General features: G+C 35.7%; 1 protein-coding gene across 1 annotated transcript in view; it reads left to right on the plus strand.

Moving 5' to 3' along the window:
• The window catches only part of COL21A1 (collagen type XXI alpha 1 chain), a 113,924-nt gene that overhangs the window by 90,191 nt on the left and 1,659 nt on the right, over positions 1-22,074 (plus strand). The window contains exons 20-29 of the mRNA XM_040599398.1: positions 5,827-5,880; positions 7,154-7,207; positions 7,725-7,796; positions 12,652-12,687; positions 13,389-13,433; positions 15,533-15,565; positions 19,234-19,380; positions 19,478-19,532; positions 19,851-20,051; positions 21,550-21,627. Of these exons, the coding sequence (XP_040455332.1) occupies positions 5,827-5,880; positions 7,154-7,207; positions 7,725-7,796; positions 12,652-12,687; positions 13,389-13,433; positions 15,533-15,565; positions 19,234-19,380; positions 19,478-19,532; positions 19,851-20,051; positions 21,550-21,627 (775 nt within the window). The remainder of the gene's footprint in view (positions 1-5,826; positions 5,881-7,153; positions 7,208-7,724; positions 7,797-12,651; positions 12,688-13,388; positions 13,434-15,532; positions 15,566-19,233; positions 19,381-19,477; positions 19,533-19,850; positions 20,052-21,549; positions 21,628-22,074) is intronic.

The following is a 22,074-nucleotide window of genomic DNA, read 5'->3' on the forward strand; positions in this document are numbered from 1 at the left end:
TTTGATCCTCTGTCTTTCTTGCTGAATACCTCTAAAATCCTAGTTAAGGTTAACATCTTCTAGAGTACATAAGGGTGAACGTGGCATAAAAATTATTTGGGGCTTACATCCCGCTGTATCATTCCCCATTCTAAAGACAATCCTTGTTTAGATGGAGGTTAGCAACAGGTATGTCTGAACATCTTGATTCATGCAGTCTGGTGTAACTACATGTTCCTGCATGCCAAATTAACTTTCTGAGTATGAAGATAACTACTATCCGAAGGGTTATTCATATACTAGTGCTGGAATGGAATGTTCCTCAGGGTATGGCACTTCTCTGTCCAGATTGTTACTGGTGCATGTTTCCCTCCTAAGACAGAAAGGGTACCCAAAAGCAGAAGTCTTTTATTTCTCCAGAGAAAAAGAAAATACACATTGACATACTGGATTTCAGAGATTTAGGAGGAGTATATTTATGGGGAACCCAGGTTAAGAGCTCGCTATAGGCAAATAGTGACTGAAAACATGATCGTTTTCATCCCCAAGCAAAGTAATGAAAGGGTTTTTCTTCTTTTCATGGAAGACAGAGCAGTTATTTTGTCAGATATCTGAGTCACATATGAGTCTTGAACATGATGTCAGACATTCTCAGTCACTTCAGAATATCGAATCAGGACTGGAAAATTTGTTCATGTTGTCATTTTAGTGAATGGGGTTCCAAAATTATATCTCTTTTTCTTTCAACTGGAAATACAGTCTGCTTTCCTTTAGAGTTCTACACATTTGCGTTGAAGTCACAGAGAGGTAATGCTTTATGTCTTTTCCATGGCTATATGAGGACCACCAAAAGACAAAGTCAGATGTAGTTTACCAGATTTTGCCTACATCTGGCCAGCTGAGACAGTTTTGGTTTATGGATTTTCTGAGGTTGGTGATTAGGAGTCCCATGCTTTTCTCACACCCAGCAGACCTGACAAAAAAAGGATTTAGAGAAGACTGCGTGCTCCAGTTACAACACATGTGAATGCTGGATGGCTCTTTATTTCTAGAAAGAGCCTGTTCTTCTCCGGTTTCTCCTGGTAATAAGAACAATATGAGCCTACCTGGCTAAATGGAGCCTGGACTTTGCCTAAGGCATATCTAAATATGAGTCCTCTCTATCCTTGCTAGTTTTTATTATGTCTTAGTGTTGAAGTTTTGATTATGGGCATCAGTTCAGTTAAAGTCCTTTCAGTTTCTGTACTTCCCACCGTCCTCTCCCTGAAAGTATGTCTGTATTTTTTTCTGCCCCAAATTTATTGGGATTTTGTCATTTTGTATGAGATTTTTTGGTTGAATATTTGGTGAGATAATCTGATTTAATAGAATGTTATGTCCATTGTGGGAAGACTTGGTTTTCACTGGCCATTTGTTCTCAGTTTTTCTGTGAAGGTTGCCTTTTCTCTCCAGTCAGAAGGTAGATGAACTTCAAATGCTTAAGGCTGAATAGTAGACTAACTTTACTTATCTGTTGCAGACCACTCCCAACTTTCTATTTATTCTTGCATCTGAATTGCACTTAAATCAGGTGCTAGACTTCATTTGTAATCAGTCAGTTTAGACCTCCAATCAATTTGTTTAGACCTCCAAAGGGAGGAATGATCACATACCCTGTAAGTCAAGGCTTGCTATGTGTCTGTCTTGCTTTCTGAATAATGTTAGGTTTAAAATACCTTGACTCTGGTTTCCAGATAATAAAGATTATATATAGGCATATGAATGTCTATAAATGTATTTAAGACTTTACATCTTTTTCCATGTTTATAGTTCCTTAACAAAATATATGATCAATTAAAATCAATGAGGTCCTGGAGAGAAAGATTGAAACCAGTTTTTGGGTTTTACAAATTCTGGGCTACTCTGCCACCCAATACATTGAGAATTTCCTGCACAATATGCAGCTACCCTGCATCCAGCCAGCAGCTCTTCCTTGCCTGACTCTACCACAGGCATGACCACTACATTACACCTGTCAGAAGCCCTTTTGTATAAAATAAGTACACTGGTTGGTTTTCTTTTCATGATCTTAAAGGACTTTTTCAGCCACCTAGAGATCTTCTCTGGAAAGAGTAAATTTCCTTGACAGCCAGTTACTGCAGTTGTTTAGATCACATTTGGATGAAACGTTGCCTGAACTGCAAGTTCAGATGTGCCTATTCCTAGGTAATGCATGCACATTTGGTCTCTCACCTGTGCCTATAATCATTTTTAGTGCCTGTTGATGGAATTTTTTTTTCTCCATTTCTTTCTGAGCAAAATTGAACAAAATGCTGGCAGGAAAGCTGTAACGTCAGCTATAATAAAGCCATGTGGGATTCCAAAGTGTACGTATTTATTGCAGTAACTCACCTACCATGTTTTCTTCAAATTATATTTAGATAAATAACATCTGGTACTTGATACACTTGAAAATAATTTATTCATGTTTCCTGTCAACTCATTTAATGTATCTTTTGTCACCTGATAAAATAAGTAGGAAATTGATGCATGGAATATTTGAATGCGTTATATGGCACTAGGGAATTTCAACCAGAAAAGATAGTGGGATTTTCCTTGTATTAGTCACACTGAATATGTTTGTTCCAGAAAAAACAGATGGAAAGCTGGTGGATAGTCTATTAATACCTTGGGAAAATTCCTCAGTAACAAGTTCTTCTTCAGTAATAACTATCCCTATTACATTGCCAACAACAGTAATCTATTATAATTTATCTGCCACGTAAATAGTGTTAGCTCTGGAAAATGAGAGAGTAATGCTACATTTTGTCTTTGAATTGTTCTTTTACTTTTAATTTTACATGCCATAGTTTTCAGATTATGTTCTCAAGCTTTTCCTATATTGCATATGAAAGTTTTCTTCTTGCAGTGTACTCCTTTCTTGTAGTCATCTTCCTGTAATTTTTAAATGAAATATGTTAAATATGGACTAATAATGAAAGTGCAAGAAAGGAAGCCAGGACAACTGGATTTTATTTCTCCCTTTCCTGCAGATGTATTCCTGACCTTTAGTTATACTAAACCTATGTTCTGATTTGCCTTCTCTAGTATATGTTTGCATATCAATGTGGATATGTACACATACCTGATTAAAAAAAAATAATAAAAGCTCTTCTGTACACACAGTATTTCCACTTTGTATAAGATAAAATGAATAAGGGACATTTGTGATGAACTTCTGATGATTTATGATTACCACTTCTACAATCCAAGGACTGGTGTGGGCATAAACTAGAAGGGATCTAGGGTGGAGCTGGTGGAGGGTAGGCTCACAGCATGTTACATGACTTGAAACACAGGGCTACGCTTAGCTGGCAATGTGAAAGGAGCCAGAAATCCCCCAGTTATATTTCTTATCCCTTCCCACCATCCCTCCCAAAGCTTGTGCTTGCTTTTCTCTACTGATTAACGTGCTAGTAATGAGCACAGAACAAGAATCCAAGGAGAAGAAAATAATAATTTCACAATTGTTTTTGGAAAAGGAAGGTAGCCCTCAAGGAATGCAAAAGAGATCACATAATGAAGAGAGTTGTATTTCAGAAGTGAGGAGGTCAATAGATAACATGAAATTTGATTTAAACCAACCAAATTGAATTAAGCATTACAGTTAAATGAAAATTAATAAAACCTTATTTTGCTATGTAAATAAAAAGAGAAAAAGTGAAGAAGCAGACCTGATGTGTAAGTGAATTAAGACAGTCTTAATATAACCAAGTTTAGGTTCCAAAACCAAATTAATATTTTCTTACTCTTGCTGTAACAAAGCTGAACATAGGCCGTAAGCAAATGGTTAATGGGAATGCATTGTCTCTTACGTTATGAGTGGAAGCAGATCTCAGAAACTCCACTCCATCTGGAGAGGAATTAGTAATTTCTGTTCCAAAATTATGAAAAAAATGTCATAGGGTACAGTAAACCTTTATTTACCAAATAATAGATTACACCAGATTAACTGCATCATCTTTGGTAAGCTGTCTGGTTTTCTATCTAGCTAACAACAAGCAGAGCAAAGTTCAGCAAAGAGAATATATGATATTATTAGCTATTTTAGAGAAATGGAAGTTTAATAGAAGAATTTTCATGCGCAACTGACTGAACAGCAAAAGTCTGAGGCTGAGGAAAATTGGCAGCAAAGTTACTCAAGGTTTAGTTTTGTGACTGATACCATGTATTTGTATTCATAGACCTGCGTCTGTGGCTTAAAGAGCAAGTTGTTACATTTATTGATGGAAAGTTTTGGTGACCAGTAGTTTCTTACAACACAGCAGGAAAGAAACCTAAGTTAATCTGTGCTTGCCTTGGTTAACAGTAAAACACAGGTGAAATACCAGAAAATTGGTGAAATGCTGAAAACCCTGGGTACAGAGAATTGCTTCTTGTTCCAAATATTCTGAATTTTCTCTTGTATTTGCAAAAACAAAGCCATCCTTTTAGTTTTAGAAAAGAAAGTTATAAATTTTCTTTGGCAAAACTGAATTACAGTCTGTGTAAAATATCACAGTAGACATACATTTATTTTTGATCACATACAACTTTTGAAGGAGGTCTGAGATAACGTCATGGAACTGAATAGTTCCTAACATTTAGTACTAAATGTAATGTGGTCATTTTTATCTATATGAAAGCAAAGATTAAATAACAACAACGACAGTAGTTTCTGAAAATACTACCAATTAGAATCATTGATAAAACTTAATCTCTGACAAGTTAGATTTCCAGGCCTTATTTCGTTGTTTGACTTTCTGTATTATTATGCTTTTATTTTATGCTCTGTCTTCAGTACATTCTTGTAGCAGATCTGATTTCAGAGTATATATGCAAGTCCAAATAAAACAAAAATTATATATTGTTTTTATTGATGCATGCAGTTCTACAGTCAAAGAGAAATGAGATGAAGTGGTGAGAAAGACATGTATTAACAACAGATGTGGAAAATACTATAAATGGGAATTCCTTCCTGGAAAGTATACTTTTGAAAAAAGATCTTTTTCTGATGTATACTTGAGAGTAGCTTTAAACAGAAATTAAGAAAAGCAGCCATTTGATGGTTTAACAGCCTTTAGCTCTTATTTAAGATGTGGAACAAAGACAACTAAACATGCCTTTATCAACACATTTCCATGAGAGGAAACCAAGGGACTGTTTTGGCAATTGTGTGATCTGGCTTTGTACATGTGCTGAAGTGTCATGGTCTGAAATGGCAGAAGCTATTGAATTCTTGAATGAACAGTTTGATCCTCAAGATTATGCAGAAGGTGCAAAGATGTGGCCTCAAAGTTAACCGCTCCCCATAAATCTCCACAAAGTTTGCAAAAGGAGTCAAAGCATGGAAACCTTTGAGGGACACACAGTCAGAAAGAAGGAAGAGAATTATGAAATGCCACATATACTTTTGCTGGTTTTGGAAAACCTAAATGGAAACTGAGAAACTCTTGTGTCACTTTCAATTATAGCTAAGGACATATTAAAGATAAGTTTAAGATTAGATCACACAGATGGGGTTTTGAGTTGCAGAATTTTTTCTCTCAGGAGCATTTCATGTCAGCATTGTGCTTTTTTCCTGCATCTTTTTTTTCCCACTGCACAGTAGCCCTTCCTTTGGCCATAGAAGATCTAAATAACCCACTGTGCTGTATCAGAGTTACAGCCTGTATAGTAATGTGATGGAAGACATTATATTTCCTATCTTATTTATTTCACTGTAGAAATATGATACTAATAATACTAATAATGCTAATACACTATACTGAAGCCATTATTTCTCTAGCTTAGTACAAAAATATCTCTGCCTTTTTCACAAATACATAGGGTTTGATGGGACCAGAAGGCTCATTTGGCCTGCCTGGAGCTCCTGGGCCTAAGGTAAGTGTTTGTGTTTATTTCCTTGTGATTTTGCTAAATGACTGCTTTATGGATTAAAAAATGCCAGGATTTTGCACCTACTTTTTTGATATATTGAACATTGGTGAGTAGATGTATCATTTTCCCTATATTACCTTATATGATAGTTCAGCCTTAATAGAGCGTAATATAGCTCCGGAAATGGTGCCTGTCATCCCATGAGGTTTGGAACAATTGCAGAAATAGTCATGAGACTTTGTTTCAGCTTTGCAGTTCTGGAAAATGTTCTGCAGTGCTGGGAGCCAGATAATTCTTAGTATACATCAGAACTTTCTGCCCATGTTATATTTATTTATATTTTAATTGTGTTAAATAATGTTACGTGCTGCTTTTTCCACCCGAGGAGCCAAATATATTTCAGATGTGACTTTATTGATTACACTGCAGCTACAGCAAGAATTAATTTGACCCATGCTCTCAGAAACTAAAATAGATACTAAAAATCCAGATCTGTTAGTGTAACCTTTTAATTTAATCCAAGAGGAATTTTGGCCGGTGAGCACTCAATGGTATGTCCTAGAGAATATTTAGGAATATTTTATTCATTTCCCAAGCTTTGTATTTACATTTAACTGCTTTTCCACCCATACATTATTTTATATTCAAAATTACGTATCTATTGATTTAAAATTGTATACTGAAGGTAACATTTTTTAACGTGTTGATGTTTGCTATGGTCAAGAAGATTGAATACCTATGAAATGACTTAAAATTAATTAGCTTTATTTTCCTTTGTGAAAAGTGCTGTTGTTTTGTATATTTATCTGTCATTCTGAATATAAGTTGATTCTGACAGAATCATTCTTAATAAGCTCATTCCTACAGAAGAGCACCATGAAATAATAATTCTTAAATTTTAATGAAAATCCTCATGCTGAATATATGCCTAATTCCATAGGCTACAATAAAAAACAAACCATAAATAAATATATTGGCTCAGACGGGTTGAAGGAGTCTCAGAGTTTTATTAAGTAGGAAGGTGGAAATATGAAATCAGTGCACACAAACATGGTGTGACTGGGCAAGGGATATTTGGCAAGTGGGGAAGGGACAAGTGAGCAGAGGCTGGCAAATCACACTTTGTCATCAGTATCTATTCTTTCCTTAGAGAAATTGAAACTTCAGGTTTCCCATAAGGACCGATTTCCCAGCGGTGTATGTTTACATTTGCTAGTCAAACAACATCTGACAAAAGATACTGATATGTCAGCCAGACTTTTATATTGTTATATAGGGTGATAAAGGTGAACCCGGAATACAGGGGAAACCAGGATCGTCAGGAGCCAAGGTAAATATGAATCTGGAGGTATTCTAGTTAAAGAAGGGACTGCTTTACTTTTCCACGATTTGCTGATTTTCCATGATTTTCCATGATTAGCCACAAGACAGTTTCAAAATAAAGTGGTAGTTAACATAAAATTGCATCAGAATCCATTTGATAGCTTATTTTTACTAATTTTATACCAGATTTTAAGCGGTGTAAATCAACTGTTCATGAAGTTCAAAACTGCAAACATTGCCATTACTTCGGACAGTTTTATTTGTGTAATTTTGAAAAATCAGCGTCATCTGTATTAAAGGGCAATTAAAGAAGATGGATACTGGAAAAATGAGATTAAGAATTAGGAGTTCCTTTTGTGTGTTCTCTGTGTTTAACACCCCTTCACAAATTCTCCAGGCTTTTCAGTCATCCTCAGTTATAAAATTTCAAAATGCCGTAGCCAAAGCATATCATGTGACCTTGAGAAAAATGCAATATATGTTTTTTCAGCACATCACTGACACAGAGCTATTGCATTACTCAGGGAGAACTAGGAGTACCAGGTGCTCCAGGTGAACCAGGCTACCCAGGCATTCCTGGTACCCAGGGTATAAAGGTAAGTATTTTCCCCGGTTTTACATTAATTGCATCTTTTAAAAGGGCTTTTCCCATAAGTGATCATTATTATTAGAGAATAGTTGGTATATTTTGGAATGCCCATTCTTTAGAAAAACAATCATTTTCCATAGGGAGGAGAAAATGGCCAAAAAGGAGAAACTTAACATAAAATACTGAGACAAAGGTATTAATGAAATTTCCATTATGTATTGCAGTGTGTAATGATATGATCCATGATTCTATATTTACTTACTCTTATATCTTATAGCAAGTGCTGCATCTATAAAGTCTGTTGTACAAAGTCTTTTGTGGAGCAGTTGACCCTAGGCAGCGGGGACAGATTCAGCTCAGTTGGCCTCAGCCATTAAGAGTTACCTGATCTAACCAAGCTGTCCAGGTTCTCTCCATATTTAGCTGAGAGAGTCTGAGCATTCTGGGGAGTCATTAATTCACATCTCTACACCTTTCTTTGACTGTAAGTGAAGCCTAGGCAGCTAAATTAAATGTTGACATTTTAGATGGCAAAAGTCAGGTTAGATGGATCCTACTTCTACTGTACCGATTGAAAATTATTTCTTCCTTTCAGGTGAACCCATGTTTATTCCTCTTGCAAACTGAGTTCTCATAAAGATCTTGCTTTCAAGGATCTCAGCATCTCTTAGTGCAGGCTCACGTTTATCAAACACTGCTATAGACGTGGTTGCTGAAGAACTGTTTGTGAACACACTGTAAAATTTCATATTGGTGTTTCACTTACCAGGGTAGTCATCCTTATTTTTAAAGTGAAGGTATGTAGGATTTTCTGACTGATCACATGACTTTAAGGAGTCCCAGATTGAAAAGATTATAGGCAATATTGTTCTTTGATATGTTTTGAAATTGAAGAACGCAGCTTTTTGCATAACTTAAAGCTGTAACTAACATTATATTAAATGCTTTCCTAGAGATTTTCTTCTATAAGATGACAGCATTCTACTAAAAATCTCCTGTGTGGTTGAAACCTCTCAGCTTTGTCTCAGCCCATAAGACAGAACTTTTTATTTGACTGGAAACTGGAAAGCCCCTAGAATATTTCTTGTTTTAAAATATTGACTTATTTTTATCTTGCCACAACTCACAGAATTCATTGGAGTGAACTGAGCCTGTTGTGGAAAAATAAGCTATGGTTTGAATACAGAATGGGATTTGAGAACCTGAAAATCATTACTCTTCGTAACCTGTGGGTATCTGCAAAGGACTTAACAGAGTTGTGTATTCTAGATGATGTTTTTTCAGGACAGCAAGCCCCTTTCTTCTGTGTAACTTAATGAAGAAACAGAGCAAGACCAAGAATTTATATTTTACATATGCTATTAGTTAAATTTATGTGAAGGAAATGCTACATGTTTATTTGAAACAGCTGGGGAGAAACCATTTACTGTAATCGTCAATAACATGATTTGAGGATAATCTCAGGGTTGAACACTTATCAGCTGTCATGGTTCGAAAGTGGTTAAAGTAAAATTATTTCCATTGCTGTAAATCAAAGAATTCTAATTATAATTAAAGCTCTGATTTGTATCCATTACATTTTTAGTCTAAATTTTAATTAAGATTTCTTTATTCTGGGCACTTTTAAAGCAATGATATGTGCATCCTGAAAATTTAAATGTTTCATTGCTTTGTAAGATAATGTTTCATTTTTTAATTGTATTTTTATGGGAAAACATGACGATATTTTTTTTTGCAGTGAGTTTCTTCATTGGCATATACAAGTATAAAGCTTATTTAATTGTTATACTGTTTCCTTGGAGCAATATAAGTGATCTGATGTCATGTAACAGATAGACTTGTTTCCTTAGGATATAGTTTATTATAACTAACAAGCTTTACCTGCAACTGTTCAAACTAGGTATTTAGTCAAGGAGCAAGTTTTCAAGACTAAAAATGTTGCTATATTTGATATCAGCCCAAATTCAATATTTAAATTTAAATTTTAAGTTTAAAAGTGTAGTGTTACTTTAATTAAATTAACACAAATTATGAAGTTAAATCAAATTTTAAATCTTATTTAAACTGATTCAATAATAATTTAAAATTTAAATGTATAGCAAAAATTATGTAAAAATAAATTAAGTGTGTTTAGTTAATGTATCTGACACTTCTGTTGAAAATCTAGCAGTGTTTCCTGGGAAATACTAAAGTCCCAACTAGGGCAAAAATTCCTCCATTACATATTCAAATTACAGATTTCAGAATAAACAGGAAATCTTGTAAAAGCAAAGGAAGCTCAGGTAGGGTGTCAGATAGAAATAAACAGTCAGTAAAAACTCAAAATTCATCTGTGCAGTGTTACCAGCCATGTAGAGGATCACTGAAGGATGAAGCCCTTCATCTAAAGGAGTCTGTGGGAACTGACCTTGGCTTGACACCAGGTGCCCACCAAGCGCCTCCTCAGCAGGACAGGGAGGGGAGAAAATGGGTAAAAAGAATTGTGAGTTAATATTAAAAGGTAGTTTAATAAAGCAAAAGCCATGCACAGAAACAAAGGAAAACAAAAGATTTATTCTCTACTTCCTATTAACAGGTGATGTCTAACCACTCTCTGGGAAGTAGGGCTTCAATATACGTAGCGGTTGATCTGGAAGACAAATGTTTTAATACTAAGTGCAACCCCCCTCTCCTTTCTCTTACCTTTTATTGCTGAGCAGATACCATATGGTATGGAATATCTGTTTGGTCACTTTAGGCCAGCTGTCCTGGCTATGTTCCCTCCCAGGATCTTGCTCACACCCACCCTGCTGGTGGTGAGGGGGGGAATGTTGGAGAAACAGCCTTGGTGCTGTGCGAGCGCTGCTCAGCAGCAGCCAGAACACTGGTGTGTTACCAACACCTTTCTAGCTACCGATACAAGCGCAGCGCTGTGGGGGCTGCCATGGGGAATGTTAACTCCATCTCGGCCAGACCCAATAACGACATTACAGAAATAGAGTTGAATCAGGTACTTCACTATGGAAAGAAAGGTTGAAGGGTAAAGAAGCAGTAAGTTAGAAGGGTGGTGGTATATTTAAAGTTTTATTAAAACCCCATGGAGAGGAATTCTACTAAACTTCACCTTCTGCTCCAGAAGGGCACCGGTTTCCTGTATGTCCAGTGTCATATATGCCAGCCATGTATGGATGGCTTAGGTACGCTAGAGTATTTCAGATGTCAGTAGACATGTATGGGGATGCCTTGTGTTGCCTACAGCATCTTAAATGGTCTATGTTTAGACAACTGAAGCAAGTCCCTGTCAATGGAGGCTAGAGAATGATCCAAATTTAGATGAGATTCTCTTAGCTAAATGAGATGATGGAACCTGAGTTCCATTTTCCAAGACAAGATGTAGAAAAATCGGTCTTCTGACCAGTTTCAAAACAGCGATTCCCAGAGAGCATAAGGACAAAGATTTCCTGGCTTAAGGCTTTCAGAATGTATTGAAGCCAAATGGAAGAGTGACTTGAGTTGAATCAGTGTCATAACAATAGTTTAATTAGTTTCATTATCACCATATATTGTTTCAATATCTATGGGTCATGTAAGGTACATGTACTGAGACTACTGATTTTAAGAAGGAAGATTTTGTTAAAATGTGTGTAACCTCTCTAAATTTTAAACTGAAGAAGCTTTGTCATTATTCATTTTATATGAAGATGCAAGTCAGAACATATATTGCTGGTTAACTGGAATTATAAGTACGACAAATTTTTGAACTATTCAGGAAAAAAAGTGCAGTTTGGGCAACTAACAGTAAAAGTGAAGCCTTTCAGCTATAACTTATTTTAAAACTTGACACCAAACGGTGTATTTTACATTCAAGTACAATATAACCAAATACAGCTGGCATAAATAACCTTTTATGTTCTGGGTTTTTCTATCAGGCAAATATTTGCCATGGTCAAAATCTCGTCTTTACTACTGTTTAGCATTTAATTAAACATTCTCTTTTTTGAAAAATGACCAAACACACACGTTTGGCTCCTACAAGAAAACTGGCAAAACAGATTAAAAAAAAATCCATCCTTTTTCTTCTCTTTATTAAATGCAGATTTGCACAACCCCCCACAGATCTGTCTTTTGTTTAATGAGTTGCTATGTTCTTGGCCCAACACTTTGATTCATTTCTATTTAAACAGTCACACTGATTTAAGAGGTCAAAGTTAGGGCAGGAGCCATCTCCTATAACTTTAAGTTTCCTTTTCAGTCAAGAAAGAGAGATAGGCACATTCTGGGAGTACATATTTTATACCCCTGTCATTAATGTGCTTGAATCGTTTTCAAGAGCTGCTTGTTTTTCTTCAGTGTCAGTTAGGTGGTGTTCAAACAACTTGATAAATTTAGATACTTGTCTTTTAAGTACCATTTACCAGTCACTCCGCAGATGTTTATTTACATTCAATGGGTTTATAGTGTTACAGAAATTATACTCTGTTCCCTGTGGGTGAAGGCAAGCATACTTAGCATTCAGATGAATTTTAACTCATCAGAAATACTACCCCAGTACCTACCTACATCTTCTCCACTCCCATACACTGAGTAGATAAAATCCTGCTGGATTTGCCATCTCATTATGTTGCATTTTTTAAATTTTAACTTGCTGGATAAGTATCCGCTTTTCTTTTTGATAGTTCTTTCTGTGACAGATTCACTTCTTAATGTAACTTTCTGTACTTTTCTCAATGATTGTGTACATGAGGATAAAGTGATTTGTTTTCATTCAGTATAAATAAAAGCTATTAAGGTCCTTCTCTTGTATTTCCTGAGTTGAATTAAAAGACAGACTAAATGTCTTTGAGATTAATCATGTTACAATGGAGACTTTAATTCTTTTACAGGGGGACAAAGGAAACCAAGGTGAAAGTGGCATCCAGGTATATCAACTTTGTTTCTAATGAGATCATCTGGCAACACTATTAATGCAAGTCTTAGATGTTAATTCAGGAGATTTTTTTAAGACTGGGCTCCGCAGAAGGTTTGCTTGAAAATTAGCAGCAGTGCACCCTAACTCTTCTTCAAGGAGAACTGCCCAGTATGCCCAGGACGTAGTTGTGGCTGTGTTTCTGGGGCTGAGCAGGCTGTTGTCATTTGGTGCAGAGCTGTGTGGTCCTAGCAATGGCGTGGTCTCAGGGATGTAGGTTGTGCTGCTGCCCTAGGGGACTGGGACATGACCCAGCACTTTCCAGGGATGGCTTCTGTCCCTGCCTGCACCAGGCACTGTGGGATCATATAAATGCTCATAGTCAAAGTAATGCCACCTGGCCTCTGCCTACTTACTAGATTATAACAAGTGGGATTTTCCTCCTTGTTATCAAAAAGTCATGGTAACACTTACAAGAAAAAGAGGAGTATCATGTCACTACTCAAATCCTAACTTGATTCCCCTGTGTTCAGAGTAGGAATTATATCCTTCTGCACAGTTTCTGCTCTGAACTCTCGTAGAATAACTTTTCAGATTGATTTGGCCTGGTTTGGGATGAGATTTTAGGGTTTATCTCTTTGTGTTATTTTCAGTAGCTTAATTACATCTCCCAGATAAATGTATGTTTTAAGAAAATGTGCTTCTTTTTTGAAGGGACTGAAAGGAGAAAAAGGAAGACAAGGAAATCCAGGCTTACAGGTACTTTTATAAAGTGATCCTAGTTCAAGAGAGCCATGATTCATATCTGTTTCTTAAGATTACTTCCATCAACATGGATAGTTATTTGCATCAGGTGAAATATATTTATGTATAACATGATTATATAGTTATATAAAGTACCTCTTAAAGAACCTTAGTATTTTTAAAATAAGAAATACAACACATATAGAGAAGATGGAGCCACACTTTTCTCAGCTGTGCACAGTGGAAGGATGAGAGGAAATGGACACAAATTTGAATGCAGAAAATCCCAACCTGATATATGGGAAAAGCATTTTGCGCTGAGGGTGATCAAACACTGGAGCAGGCTGCTCACAGAGATCATGACAGGGCACTGAGCAGCCTGCTCTAGCTGGATCTGTTCTGAAAAGGAAGTTTAACCCGTGGAGGTCCCTTCCAACCTACATGTTTCTGTGGTTCTGGGATACTATATATTGAGAAACGGTACAGAAGTACGTTTTTGTGGATTGTTTTATTAAATCCTTAATTATGGAAAATTTTCATGAAACAATTATACATAATATAAAATGCAGATAACAGCACAAAGTGGCTTTTTTGTAAAGGTTATAAGAATGGTACTTGAGATGTTAAGATTGTGCATGTACCATGCTTCACTTTCGTGTAGTTCATTACCTCCTAAACTGTACTGGGGGTCTTTATTGACATATTCTGTGCTCATAAATTACAGATGTTTCCTGTTTCAGCTGCAAATCAGTGAGATCCAGTTGTTTCTCTTTAACTCTGGGCCAATGTATTCTGATTGTGTCATAGTTGGCTATCTTGTTATACCACAGAAAATAACTGTTAGTATTTATAAATACTTGTTAAGTCATAATCTATGTTGTGTCTGAACAGAGAAGTATTTGTTAGAGGTACATATCTAAAAGTAGACTTGGAAGGAGCTCACAGTTGCTTTTTTCAGAATTACGACACCAATACAGCTGCCTGTCTAGCCAGAAGGAGCTGATTCCAGTGGAGCACGGGCGGGAGATCTAGGTTGTATGTTAGCCTAGTTTTATCACTCTCAGGGGCATGCAGGAGTCTGGTAGTAGAGCTGAGCAGATATTTTTGAAAAGAAATAATTTAAACTAGAAGGCCAGTCATTGGTTTTAACCAAATGTTATGCCTTACTCTAACATTTTACGAATTAAACTTTCTGATTTGGTTTTGTTTTGGTTTTTTTGACGTTTTCTGTTTGTTTGTTTTTCAAATAATGGACAAATTTTCACATATTTATTATTTTAATCGTATGATAAAATAAAGTGATAGTGAAAGAAAATACTTCTTTTTCAGATAGGATGATGCAACTGAATTGCAGTTGCTTTTTTTTTTTTTTGAGAAAGCTGAAGAAATAATACAGGCTTGGTCTAAAATTGTTTGCTATGCTTATCTAGTTTGGTCAGCAACCAAAAAACCAGTCATTCAGATACTTATGGTAGACAGCACTAAATCATTCCAAGGTTTCTAAAGCCTCCAGGACTTCTCAAGATACAATACAGATTTCCTACCCCATAAAAGTTCATCAAAAAAGCGAAAAAGGCAGCACTGAACTGCCATCTTGCCATAGAACTTAATCATTATAAAACCATTGAACCATTTGGCAGAAATGAAACTGAAACCATTTGCCAACATGCAAGGTCTGGCTTACAAACTGAATTTGTATTTCAAAGGTTCTGAACTTGATTTCTGTCTAGTAAGACAGTATTAAACAGGTAGAATCAGGAGTTTCCTTTTGCTAGAACATAAAATTTTATGTCTTTTGTCTTTTGCAGAGTGAATACAGTTTTGTGTATATGTCTATAATAAATTTAAGGTTTCTAATATTCATTATATATTCCCAACTTACCCTTTCAGTATATGATATTAAAAGTATTATTAAAGTGTTAATTCTCCGTGATACACAATTTTCATCCTTATATGCAGTTTGTTTTTTTGTACAATTAGCAATCAGAGAATATTTAAATATTTACATTTGTAATTAATTATTGGAAACAAAGGTCAAAAATATTGACTTTTGATTCCAACTAATTTGGCTCAACTTGCTTTTTTAATTTTTTTTTTCATATTAATTTCTGAAGGGAGTAGAAGGATTGAGTGGAGAACGAGGAGAGGTAAGTAATTTGTAATGGCAAGTATAGTATTACAAAATTATTCCATCTGCTTCTGCAAATTATGTGACCTGTAAAATGTGTATTTATAGTCTTATTTCTCTACGCATATCTCTATAAGAAACAGAAAAGAAGTTACTTAAGAAATATCAGAAAAGAGAAAGAAGTATTGGTTTTAGTTAGGGACGTAGGAAAATATATATTTCATGAAATGAAAGATTAAAAAAAAAAGATTAAAGCCAAGTATATACTTTAAGAGAATTTAAAAAAACAACAAACCAAAGTAAAGAAAAAAAAAAAAAAAAAACCAAAGGAAGGAACTGGTTGGAGAGCAAATAAAGAAAATCTAGAGGTTCTAAGTTCATTGAAAAGTAAAAATATATTAATGAAAAGATACAGAATACTTGATAAGAAAATTTTGTGTTGTTCAGCAGCAGCCAGTAATAGCAGGGTAGGATACAAATGTAACAGGATATACAAAAAAGATCCTTGATCTTGTAATCCTTCGCTTTTTTTGGCAGTCAAGAAATAAGGGGCATTTAAGCTGGAGATCAAGACCCTCACATTTAATGTCAATCTTGAATTTGCCTAATTCCTTTTGAACTGTGCTGATACACTGTACTTTCAGCTTCCATAAAAGTTTGTAGGAAGGACTTCCACAGCTGAACTGTTGTGTGTTTTAACATTCACCAGTAAGATTTCTTTGTGTGCCTTTAGTTCAAAGCTAATGAAGAGGAATGTAGTGAAGCCTTTATAAAAAAAAAATTTTGTTAGACAATTCTGTCTTTGAGACTGACTCAGAAAATGCAAGGCAGAATTCTTTCTACTACTAAGTTTATACAGAAATAATTCAACTCAGCCTGAAACTTGGGCATAAAGGGAAGCCTGCTTGGACTGCTTATGGTCTGTCAGAAGCTGCACATTTGTTACTCTGACATTTTTAGAAGTCCCGTCTTTTTTTTTTTTTTTCCCCCTGTGTTTGGCAAACGTAGATACCTTTATGGCCAAACCTTTTAATTTTTGTGTTGCATGTAGTTTAAAAATTGGTATTTAAAAGATTAACTTTGTCAGCTATTTTTTTTATCCCAATATTTTGTTAAATCAGGGTATACACCATCCCATTAACGTATTTCAACTTTATCTAGAGATTTCTTTGTTCAACCCTTTTTCATGAAAATCTTGTTGCATATCAGTAAGTGGACATATTAGTTGGAAGCTCAATTCTGATAATTAAATAACTTTACATATTTATGTACATATATGTACATATACATATAAATCACCCTATATGCTGCTGTGGTTCTATGAAATACTTAAATCTACAGTTTGGCTTATAGGTGTTTTGCTAAATCATTGCCAAAATTGGCAAAAGCTTCCTTGTACACTATTGAACTAGCCTTTTTAAATATTGTACATCATGGCCATCATATATTTCTTCTGGAAAATCCTTTTAATAATATTTTTGTTATATGCTAAGATATAGTGATGTTATTGTGTTCACTTATCAGACCTATAAAATTAGTTTATTTTCTATTTTTATAAAATATGTTGTCTTTTGTTAGACTATGTCCTCAAGAAAAAATCCTTTCAGTCTGTAATTCTCAGCACTTATTAAGCTCTTTCCTTTATTTTTTTTTTTTTTTTTTTTTTTTTTTATTATTTTCTTTTCCAACAGCAAGTGTCTACAAACAAGGCCACACATGGGATGTGGCTAAGCATTACAAAACCAAGATATACAGCAGAAAATGTTCCCTCAGCAGTTTCATTTGCTTTTTGGCATGTTCTGCAGGCAGTTGTGCTGATGCTTCCATAGTTTTGTCCTGGTGTTTTCATACTGGCTTCTTGCCTGTAATGTTTTCCTACAGTAGATGCCATTTTCCCAATATTTCACTGGTTCTTAATGCTTTCTAGCCCCTTTAATATCTAGTCCAAATAAATCAACTCACAAGTAAACACAGCCCATAGCTGCAAAAGTAATTAACACTGAAACAAATAACTTCTAGCTATGAGAACAAACAGCATGATTCTCAGATCCCAGCACACAGAGCTGCTAGTATAGCCACAGGCAGCTACACACGCTCCGTATATTTATCTCTGAGCTTTGCTGACCCTATTAAATGAAAAAAACCCCCACTTTTGTAATTATGTAATAGAAATTAATAAGTACAAGCCTACCTGGTGTAACTAAGTATCAGTTCTCAGTGTCTACAACATTCAAGTTGACAGTATCGGGAAAATAAAATACAATTACAACCTTGGAAAAAGTCAGTTCTGAATTAGTGTATAACTTTTCAAGTGGGAAGAGGGTATGGACTGCTGTTCAGTTCACGCGTGACATCTTACTGGTGGACCATCTTTCCAGCAGTACTCTTAGGCACCTGACAGACATCTGTCACATTTTGTCTAATTCCTCTGGCTTTTTAAAGAGGAAAAACTACCTGCCTCATTTTAGTGTCTAGCTCTCTGCATACAACCAAGTAATCCCTGCATCAAACTGAGTAATCCAATACTGAATTTGAAGGTTGCTACTCTAATAATTCATGTGGAGAACTCTGGGCAGTGTTACTGCTTCAGACCAAGCCAGACAGCTTTGAATTTTTTTGCTGTAAAGAGTTTTGGTAAGTAGTATATAAAATGATAAAAAGTAATATAAATAACCATACTTTAAAATTCAGTGTAAGTCTATGTAGACTGTATGCCTGAGTGCTTCCTAAACTTGCATTATTTTCTCCAGTAAGTTTTGTCATATATAGTAATTCTGCTGCCTTGTTTTCATAATTCCATCTAAAACGGTTGGAAAGAGTGAAAGAAAATTTTGAAGCAACTGGTGAAATTATCCAGAAGCTGTGCAAAAATGGAAGGAAAGGCTCATCAGGGTGCAAACAGTATACTTCAATCCTGGGCACGCACCAAATTACATTGTAGTGATGTTTTGTTGGCTCCAGCATAGGAAAAGTTCCACATGAACTAATGGAGTAGATAATTCCATACATAGAAGAACCATTGCTTTGATGAAGATATGTCAAAGTATTTTCCAGTATTGTTTTAACCATTTCCAGTAAAACAAATGGAATACACTTCTTATCAATCATACGACCCCCCCCCATCCCCCCCCCCCCCCCAAAAAAAAAAAATCTTAACTGAAATCAAACTATTTTTTTCCTTTGTGTTCTACACTACAGACACAGGGTAAAAGCCTTGATTATTATAAGAAGCTTGCTATGAACCTCAGTGATGACAGGATTTCACTTCTAATTTTTCCAGCCTTCTAAGGGTTTTAATGTACTGTAACAGATCATTAAATTCTCCTGAAAAAAGTGAATAAAGCCTTTCCTTCCATATTTTAATAAGGAAGGTTATTTTGTTTTTTATTAATTATAAGTAAAATGGGTCCTTAAAGTTTAAAAGAGAAAAAAAAAGCTAATTTATTTCTAATTATATTTGGTAAATAATTTTATCTGGAAAGAGTTACTAAAGAAGAAATCCTGAAAATTCCAGGATATTTTAGTAAAATAGGCCTCATTAGTATCAAGTTAATTTTCAGTGACAACTTCTATTCATTTTATGAAAATCATCAGTGAAGATTTTCTTAGAACATGTTTACTTGGTGCTACCCAGCTTCCAAACTGGCTGTGAAGAAACAATTGGCTTTTCATTGGTTTTCATTCCAGAAAGGTGAGAAAGGAGATCCGGGCATTCGAGGCATCAGTGGGCAAAAAGGAGAATCCGGTATCCAGGGTTTGGTTGGACCTCCTGGTCTCAGAGGTCAGCCAGGAGATAGAGGACCCCCGGGACCACCTGGATCAGATGGAAAACCTGTATGTATAGGACCTCAAACTTGTCATTTTGGGTACTTTAAAACCCCCAAACAAATGCATGTTCTCTGTTCTTTTAATTGTTCTCTGTTCAATTCAGGCTCGAGAATTTTCAGAAGAATTTATTCGACAGGTGTGTTCAGATGTACTGAGAAGTAAGTTTGAAAGCCTCTTTAGACTGTTCTTTCCTTGTTTAAAGTGCTAAAGAAGTTTCTTGATAGTTATAAAGATGCTTTCTTGAAAGCGAGATTGATATTGCTGATTTATCACCTACAGGTGTGGAAATGTATTTCCATGTTTATTTATTTCTTTCATCAAAAAGGTTCCATACTTTACCAACTTCTTTCCTAAAGGTTATAATATTCTCTAAAGAATATTTTTTTTGTTAGTTTTTGTATTAGTGGCTAGGGGGCAATATTTTTCTATTTTATTGTTATAACACTCTAAACAATTTTTTGTTTGAATTCTCCCAGCCCAGTTGCCTGCCATCCTCCAGAGTGGAAGGCTACAAAACTGTAACCACTGTCAATCCCAAAGCGCTTCCCCAGGACTTCCAGGACCACCAGGTCCAAGAGGCCCTGAAGGCCCAAGAGGGTTTCCTGGTTTACCAGGAAATGATGGCATTCCGGGGCTGACAGGCATCCCGGGTCGCCCTGGGGCTCGTGGGACAAGAGGTACTGCGTGCGTTTGTCACGGTGCTAATGGCTTTTATGGCTTCGTTTTCTGCTTCCAGTTTTGAATGGGATCAGTGCAGGTGGAGTGAGGGAATAGCTGGGTTTGTATCTCAGAGTGTAACTGGGGACACGGTGCAATGTGAATATTTCCCTGCTTATGAGGGATCCATGTCAGAAGAAGAGAAAATACAGGAGCACGGCAAGACAGCTAGTGTTCAGTTCTACTGTAGTCAAACTTCAGTTTGATCTTTTTAGAGAGTTCTTAGTCTCATGTAAATGTTTTTAACTGCATTTTATTATTTATTTTTTTCAGATCAAATATGCTTAGGCCTGGATTTCAATGTATTTATATGTTTTGTGGTTTCTTTTCTTCCAAATTTTGTTTCTGCTGTTTTGAAGAACAGTATTTATTCCCTGGCTATTTACAATCTACCACCCTCTAGGCTTATTTTTGGCATGCGATAACCTCTATACTCCCTCTGATTTCCTAGGGTTTTCTCCTTTTGTTTTTATCTCGTAAGGATTTTTGCTTCTTTTTTTATGCTTTTCTTAAACATTCCGGTTTCATTCTAGGCAAGCTAAGATTTATGCTTTCAGGTAACTCATCCACCTAAGCATTCCAACTGATTTCTGTGATGTATTTGCACACCTAAGTATGTATATATGGTCTGGAACTAGACCAAGAGACTGGGTGAAGTCCACAATTTGGTAATTACTTCCAGCAGTGCCCGTTAACTATAGCATCAAAATAATCAGGAAAGCTGTATGAAATATAGGTAACTGGTAATGTGCCAGGGGTAGGTAGGTAGGCAAACGATTGGTAAATATTTATTTTCTTTGTGACTTACTGACTGTGACCTAGCACATCAAATCTGTTCTGGATGTAATGATGATTCGTCTATAGTGCTTTTATAATTTCATCTCCAATAGAAGAATGTGCAGTTTTACTCTGGAGAGGACATTAACCGTTCCAGCTATTCTGTAAGAGCTGGAAAAATAGATACTTGTTTCTATGAAGAAACTGAATTTATTGGGTTTTACTAGTGTAAGAGAGCACATACTTTGCCCCTCTCAGTATTTCTTTGGTAGAGATGTAGTTCTGCCATATGTTGCGGAAGATTGTCTATTATTCTGTATTACATGGGGACTGTGGTGAATACTTACACTTCCTTCATACAACTTCTTAAAAACTTTGCCAGTGGAAAGGTAATGACAGTAAATTTCTTAATTGTCCATCATCTATTCCCACAAATCATAGTAGCTGTCTGCTTAACAGGTGCTACATCAGCTCTTAATTCAGTAAAAATGGGGATAATTTAGAATCCTGCTGCTCTGTGCAGGTTACAAGGAAATGCTTCTTTTACATGCCATTATTTGCTTTTGAAGTATTACATTTTTTTATTCAACAAATATTATCAGATGTAGAATTCCTAATTCATTGGATGAAAATATTCTTTTCTTAGTGTGCAAAGATATACTTATGTTTGCTAATTCACAGGACTTCCAGGAAAAAATGGTGCAAAAGGCAATCAAGGAATTGGGGTTCCTGGCATCCAAGGCCCCCCAGGACCTCCAGGTGAGGGATGGTTCAGCTATGCAGATTCAGTACATTCTAATAATTTCTAAAGAACTGTGGTTTAGGAAAAATATTGATATAATTTGGAAAAATGTAGATAGTTTTTACACATCTTAATTACCATGTATGTCTTCTGGCTAATGCCTGTCTCTTGCATGCCTTGTAAAATGTCATATAATACATTGTTTTATAAGACAGGTCTTGTAGAGATTGGTACCTGAGACTGCTGTTTCTTGATAGATAGATCTTCAAGTCAACCATTAACTGAAAACTGAGCCCTAATATAATCATGTGACTTGTAAGCATTGCTTAGTGAAGGAAAATATTTTTCTGAACAGCAGCGTATTCATGCAAAACGCAAAGCTGAGCTTTTGGAAGAGCTATTAGGGCTTGATCCAAAGCAAGAGAAGTGAATAGAAAGAGGAGGACTCTGATTCATGCCATGGT

The sequence above is a fragment of the Falco naumanni genome, chromosome 6 (genome assembly GCF_017639655.2).
Source record: "Falco naumanni isolate bFalNau1 chromosome 6, bFalNau1.pat, whole genome shotgun sequence".
Lineage (NCBI taxonomy): Eukaryota > Metazoa > Chordata > Aves > Falconiformes > Falconidae > Falco > Falco naumanni.